This window comes from Triticum dicoccoides, chromosome 6A (assembly GCF_002162155.2).
Source record: "Triticum dicoccoides isolate Atlit2015 ecotype Zavitan chromosome 6A, WEW_v2.0, whole genome shotgun sequence".
NCBI classification, from domain to species: domain Eukaryota; kingdom Viridiplantae; phylum Streptophyta; class Magnoliopsida; order Poales; family Poaceae; genus Triticum; species Triticum dicoccoides.
Genome location: NC_041390.1, coordinates 478,665,772 through 478,671,840, shown reverse-complemented (window position 1 = coordinate 478,671,840; position 6,069 = coordinate 478,665,772). Strand labels below are relative to the sequence as shown.

The following is a 6,069-nucleotide window of genomic DNA, read 5'->3' as shown; positions in this document are numbered from 1 at the left end:
AAAAAAAAAAAACCCAGAGAGGCAGAGACGAGAGAGGAACCCTACGCATCGAGCCAGGCAGCGAGCCACCGGCCGCCGCTCGTCAAATCCGGCGCCCCGTCTAACCCCGTCCAGTTCATCTGCTTGTCCGGCGAGGCGGCGACCCCGCTCGCACGGCTTCACCTGCTGCACTCCGCTGCTCGTGCGCGACCTCGCCCGGCCTCTCGTCCAGCGACGCCCCGCCTCCGGCCTCCCGTCACCATCCGGCCGTCCGGCGACCTCGCCCCGCCTCCGGCCTCCCGCCACCGTTCAGCCAACCAGGTACTCTTCTGTCCTCTGCCCACTCCCAAATCCTAACTTCCTTTGTCAAAGCACACAGCAGGTCTTTTGATTTTGTTCTCTGAGTTAATGCATCAATTAGCTCCATTCAAATTGATGCTTCAAAATACACCTTGATGGCTTGATTGCTTAATTGTTGCAGTAGAAACTGTTTTCCTAATTTGTGTTGCAATTTACTGGAAGATAAGATGAACAAAAGAACTAGGACAACTTGATTTGGTACCCTCTATTGTATTATTTATCCTTTATATTGTCTTCTGTTATGTGTTACATTATCAGATGAAGCACTATTAAATAATGTGTTCAGATTTTTATCAGTTGCAAATGAGCGTTGCTTTTGAATGCCTTAAAACTGGGGTAGTTTTTGAGAATTTTTTCCCTTCAATTTTGGCCCGGGGCGTCAGCCAATCCTGGCTATGCCGTTGACAAGGCCTATGCTCATCTAGGCCATGTAGCAGACAGCAATCCCCTACAGGATTAGGATTTAGGAAGGCAAAAAAATGTCAGGATTATAGTCTAAAAAACCATGAAGAAACTTATGCAGCAGATGAGTATTGATTAGTACCATTCCATGAATAAAGGGCACAAGGCCATCCTTCCATTATCCTTGTCCCATTTTGTAAAGTAAGTTAGGCGGCCACTACCGTTGAGAAGAAAACATAGATATGCCCCTTACAAAACTCTATGCTAGCTCCTGTGTTTTGTAGTATTATGCTAAATTCTTTCCATCAACTGTTTGGATAACAATGTCCTAAGCAATCTGGATAAAAGTTAGCTGGAATGAACATGTGTAACTAAATCTAAATGCATATATACTTTGAGGAGGAGTTCAATCCATACAGCTGCATTGTTGCTATTTAATTTTTAAATTCTCAGCTATATGGAAATTGATACTTCTTTTCAGGTCTCTGTGCTGATATCGGAATAACAGTTACAATGACCTAAAAATTTAATCATACAGTAAATATGCGACCAGCATGCAGTTCTAATTTTAACCTGCTAGAGATTATTAGTTTTAGTTTGCAAGAAATATACTTATATGGGTTTTGCAAAATTCTTTCCAAGCTTATGGGGCCGTGAATCTCATGGACGAGGGCCTCGCCGCTTCCGAACCCGGCCCGTCCGTCGCCAAGCGGGCTCGGTTTATGGGGCCGCATGCATCCAGTAGCTCAGGCGCTGACCCTGAGATGGAGATCCAAGCACTAGTCTCGATGGCCAGCGGACTCTACCCGTTGGCACGGGCGGAGGCGCTCAGCGGCCTCGCTGCGGTCCTCAAGAAGGTGAATGCCGGCGGCGGGGTTGTGGAGTGCTGCTACGCTTGCACGGAGAAATTGCTGAGGGACGAAGACGAGGGTATCAGGTTGGCCGCTGTGCGATTGGTGAGATTTTGTCATTTATGGGTACATATGTTTTCTTTTGTGCCACTGCATGCTTTTGAGAGTTACATATGAGGAATTGAGGAGATCTCCTGTCTTCGGTGGATAGGTTGGCCTTTGTGTGGAGAAGTTTGCCACGAGAGAGGAGTTGGGTGGTGATGGTGACCAAATGGACTGGGTTTTCCTACAGGTATGGTTGCACTTCCCGCTGGATTTGGTGTTCATGAACGGTAGGATCAACTAGCTGAGTGTGGGCCTAATGTTAATGTGATACGGACATTTTTATTTAGCCTAATGCTTCTGTTTCTATATGTCAATTCCAGGTTACTAAAGTTTGGAATGAATAGTTATACGACATGCCCATAACTGATACTGGGAGCGATATTCTTGTTTTTTACTAGACCAGTATTTTCGGCAATTTACCTTTCTGTTCTTATTACCAGAAATCCTTTTGACAAGGTGAAAGTACTCATGGCAAATGAGATTTACTACTGAAACATGCAGTTTGTGATGCACACAATAAGAAAGATGCATCTAATCATGCTTATGCATTTAATATTTGTAACTTGCAAGTTTTACTCCATTGACCACTGTAATGATAACTGTTTTGTTTCCCCTTTGGACTTCTCTATTCAGCTTAGCTCCATGGCTAGGGACATGTGTACAGAAGTAAGAATTGAAGCATTCAACGCACTTGCCAAAATGCAGAGAGTATCTGAAGGTGTTTTGCTTCAGTCGCTGTCTAAGAAGATCATAAAAACTGACACTGGGAGTGCCTCTAGCATCAAAGGGAAAAAACTACCACCTAAATTATCATTCCCCTGTGCTGCTGGCATATTTGCGCATGGGGTTGAAGATGAATTCTATCAGGTCAGGTCATTCTCTTATACCACATAATTCCCCTTAACGTCCCGTGTCTTTTGTTTATTGTTCTACATGTTCTCCCTACAGGTCCGAACAATTGCATGTAAAACGCTGGGAGCTCTTGCAAAGCTTTCAAACCAATATGCACAGAAGGCCTTGGACTTGTTGATGGACATGATGAATGATGATACAGAAGCAGTTAGACTGCAAACTTTGCAGGCACTGTTTGATATGGCAACATATGGATGTTTGAGCATGCAGGAGAAGCACATGCACACGGTACTAATTATCAGTATAATTTATCTCGTGTAAGCTAGATGTATGAATTGGTTCTTTATTTGTAGTTAACTATGCTAGATGCTAAATTTGGTAATCTTATGCCTCCTGTTGCTTTTGCAGTTCCTTGGCATATTGATGGATGCCAATGTCGTAGTTCGAAATGCAGCACGCAAGATCCTAGGGTCAGTGAATCTGCCTAAACTTCAAATGTTTAAATCTGCACTTGATGGTCTCATTGCGGGTCTGAAGAAAAATCCGGAGGTATGTTAGTGCAGAACAATCACCATGCTTCACATGCAGAACAATCACCATGCTTCACAATTAGCTCTCCCTTGCTATTCTGATCTTTGCTTGAACATTTTCTAGATGAATTATTCGTGTAGTCAATGTAACACAAAGCCTTAATTATCCTGCTAAATGTTAATTTGAGTTTCATTCAGCGTATAGAATATTGCTTACTCTATAATTATTTGAGGCTTTGAGCCTATGACTTCAATTTATGGTAACTGACTCTTTTCTTCTATGTTGCGACCGTATTTATTATATGCAGGATCAAGATATATATGGCGTTCTGTTTTCCATTGGCAAGAATCATGGGAGCTTTTCAGCCAATATAGCCAAACATTTAGCCAAAGAGGTGTTTCTCCATTGCTTACTTCCAATTTTATCTACATGCTAATGTTCTATATAAAATGTATATTTTCACTTTCAGTATTGCTGCTGTACTGATTCTTTCTGTTTCCGCGGTTCTTTCAAGTTCGGTATATACTAGAAAGGAGGTACCATCTCAAGTTCGGTAGCGTGTACCAATGTTCTTATTTTCTGTCAGTCGTATGTAATTTGAGAATATTCCAAGCTATGAACCTTAAATAATAACAAAGAATGCATCTATGTTTGCAGGTTGCTAAGTAATTTGTAACGATGAAGTCTACTCATCCCCAACTGTAGATTTCTTTTTTAGCCAAGTAATACTTTAAGGATGTGTTGTATATTTACAGTTTGATTTAGGACAACTGAATCTGAAAGGAAAAGAGCATATTTAATTTACATATATTTTTAGAAGATCACATTAATATACATTATCCTCGTGAGCCAAATGTTTGAAGCCCTGTGTAATACCTATCCTATAAGATACACCTGATTATGTGGGCTTCGCACTGATGTGAACATCAAAGTCTGATTGCTTGATAGTGCATGGGATCGGCCACTCGATGATGCCCAAACCTGTGACAAAAGATGGTACCTCCTGTTGAAGTATACCTGGTTCGCCCAACCTTCTCAATTAGTTCGGACTTTTGGGTGAACCGGCTGGTGCATGAAGCATTACCCCTCCAGCTGAGATGGCAACAATCAACAAAGTGCAAGTCAATACAACAAAAAGGAGAAAAATCTATAACATTGTTTGGCGAGTACAAATTTGAGTTACAGCAGGTTTTTATAGACCGGAAAATGTATAATGTCATTACAGTTGTTTGCTGATATCTAACACTTGTCTACAACATTTAGAAGACTACACATAGTTTATCATAAGTTCTTACCATTTGTTTTTCTAGGTTTCGTGAGGGAAAGAAGTATATTCCCTCATTTGAGAATGTATTCCCATTTTTTGACTTTCTGCTATCAATGTAAGACTAAAACCACAGTTTGAGACCACAATATTGTACGTGTTTTTTTTTCCAAAATTTAGATTTTGAGAATACCCAAGGCACGGCTTGACGCACTCTGTCAGATTATTTGTGGCCGCGTTGCCATGTGATCACTGTTAGCAGATTGTTTGAGCGGTCCTGGTAGCTCATTTATTTTGTAAAATAAAGATCATAGTAGACAGTATAGCAGGCATCGCACCAGCTGAGATTCCTTTCGTTAGATGATAAAATATCATTGGAGCTGAGACTTGAGTTCTACAACGAGAGTTGCTTACAGTTTAGCATGGAAACAACTACAAAAATTAGGCTTCCTCCCCTCAAAGGCCCCCTTGCTGTCAAAGAGACATTGTCTTTCAGCATTCAGAAGGTTGATATTTGATACTGTTGCAGCGAGCAGCATAGTTCCTCTTGTTTGACTTACCTTAAAACCTTCCTCAAGAGTGCACCAGAGTGTTCCATTTCTCCAACATTGTATCTTCTTTATTTGGGTTGTCGTCTTTTTCCAAATATCTCTTTAGCTGCGCCGGCCATGGGCTGACCCGCCACCTTTTACAGTTTTACATCAAGGCCAAGAAACAAAAAATTGCGAGGATATGGTCACGTACTAAGTATAAGCCATGATGGTAACTCATTTTATAGGTCTTCTGTATCTCTACCAACTGGATGAGAAAAAGTAATAGTTGTAGGAACGTGAATAGCCAAGTCTATCACAAAGGTTGCACATAACATATCTATTACATAGGTTGCACACTATATCCAGCTACTGATCGAGAGAGAGAAAACCAATATTTTCGTATTAAAATATTAGAACATAATAATATGTTAATATAGTCAAACATTGGAAAAATAATCCCTTGAAGATTGGGCTGCAGTAACTGCAGAAGATATGGAATTATTTTCATCTTTGGTAATTAGATTCTTTCTGTTCCATCTTATACTATCTTAGTAGACCAGATCTTGTCCATTCAAACACATGGTTAAATTTCATAGGGAGACATATGTTATATAGACACAACTTCTATACAGACTACAGAGTCACGTATCTATCAAGGAAGAAGGAAAAAAGAAAACCAAGAGTAAACAAGCAGGATATGAACCAAGAACTTTTGAGATTTAAATAATAACGACCAAACCATATGTATTTATAGACGCAAGTGTAATGATAACATTTTAATTGTAGGTATTAATGAAGTATGATAACATCGCAATGGAACTAGTTTGCACAGACACATCCTCTAATCAAGGAGTCATGTTGTTTTTGACCTACATGCTACATTAAAGTAAGCAGATTATGCCTCATTTTCACATTAGCATGAAAATCAATTCATGTACATTTAATTAGCTTCAGAGGCACCAATGGCATTGCAATCTGCAGGAAACTTTCTACGAAGAAATAAATGTTAAACCATTGTTTGCATCAAAAGGGAACTTCCATTTTGATGGCTAATTATTAGTCTGCGAACAATCCATCATGTTTTCATCTAAGTATCAAAGTGGCTTGCATTTCTAACCTACCCCGCCCAGTCTCTCCTTTCACTCCCTTCTTCTTGACTTCTTCCACGTGACCGGTGGTTCAGCGTCACAGC

The 6,069-nt window shown here is 40.5% G+C and overlaps 1 protein-coding gene across 2 annotated transcripts in view; it reads left to right on the top strand.

The window, feature by feature from the left end:
• Positions 1 to 7: 7 nt before the first annotated feature.
• LOC119317378 (protein SIEL-like) overlaps positions 8 to 6,069 on the top strand; it is a 9,940-nt gene continuing 3,878 nt past the window's right edge. Inside the window, exons 1-7 of one of the 2 annotated variants that reach the window (XM_037591824.1) lie at positions 8 to 300; positions 1,384 to 1,697; positions 1,804 to 1,884; positions 2,331 to 2,564; positions 2,646 to 2,837; positions 2,958 to 3,098; positions 3,388 to 3,474. In XM_037591824.1, the coding sequence (XP_037447721.1) occupies positions 1,404 to 1,697; positions 1,804 to 1,884; positions 2,331 to 2,564; positions 2,646 to 2,837; positions 2,958 to 3,098; positions 3,388 to 3,474 (1,029 nt within the window). In that variant the 5' untranslated portion in view covers positions 8 to 300; positions 1,384 to 1,403. Of the gene's footprint in view, positions 301 to 1,383; positions 1,698 to 1,803; positions 1,885 to 2,330; positions 2,565 to 2,645; positions 2,838 to 2,957; positions 3,099 to 3,387; positions 3,475 to 6,069 lie in introns of those variants that run through there. The other variant, XM_037591826.1, reaches the window with a different exon arrangement.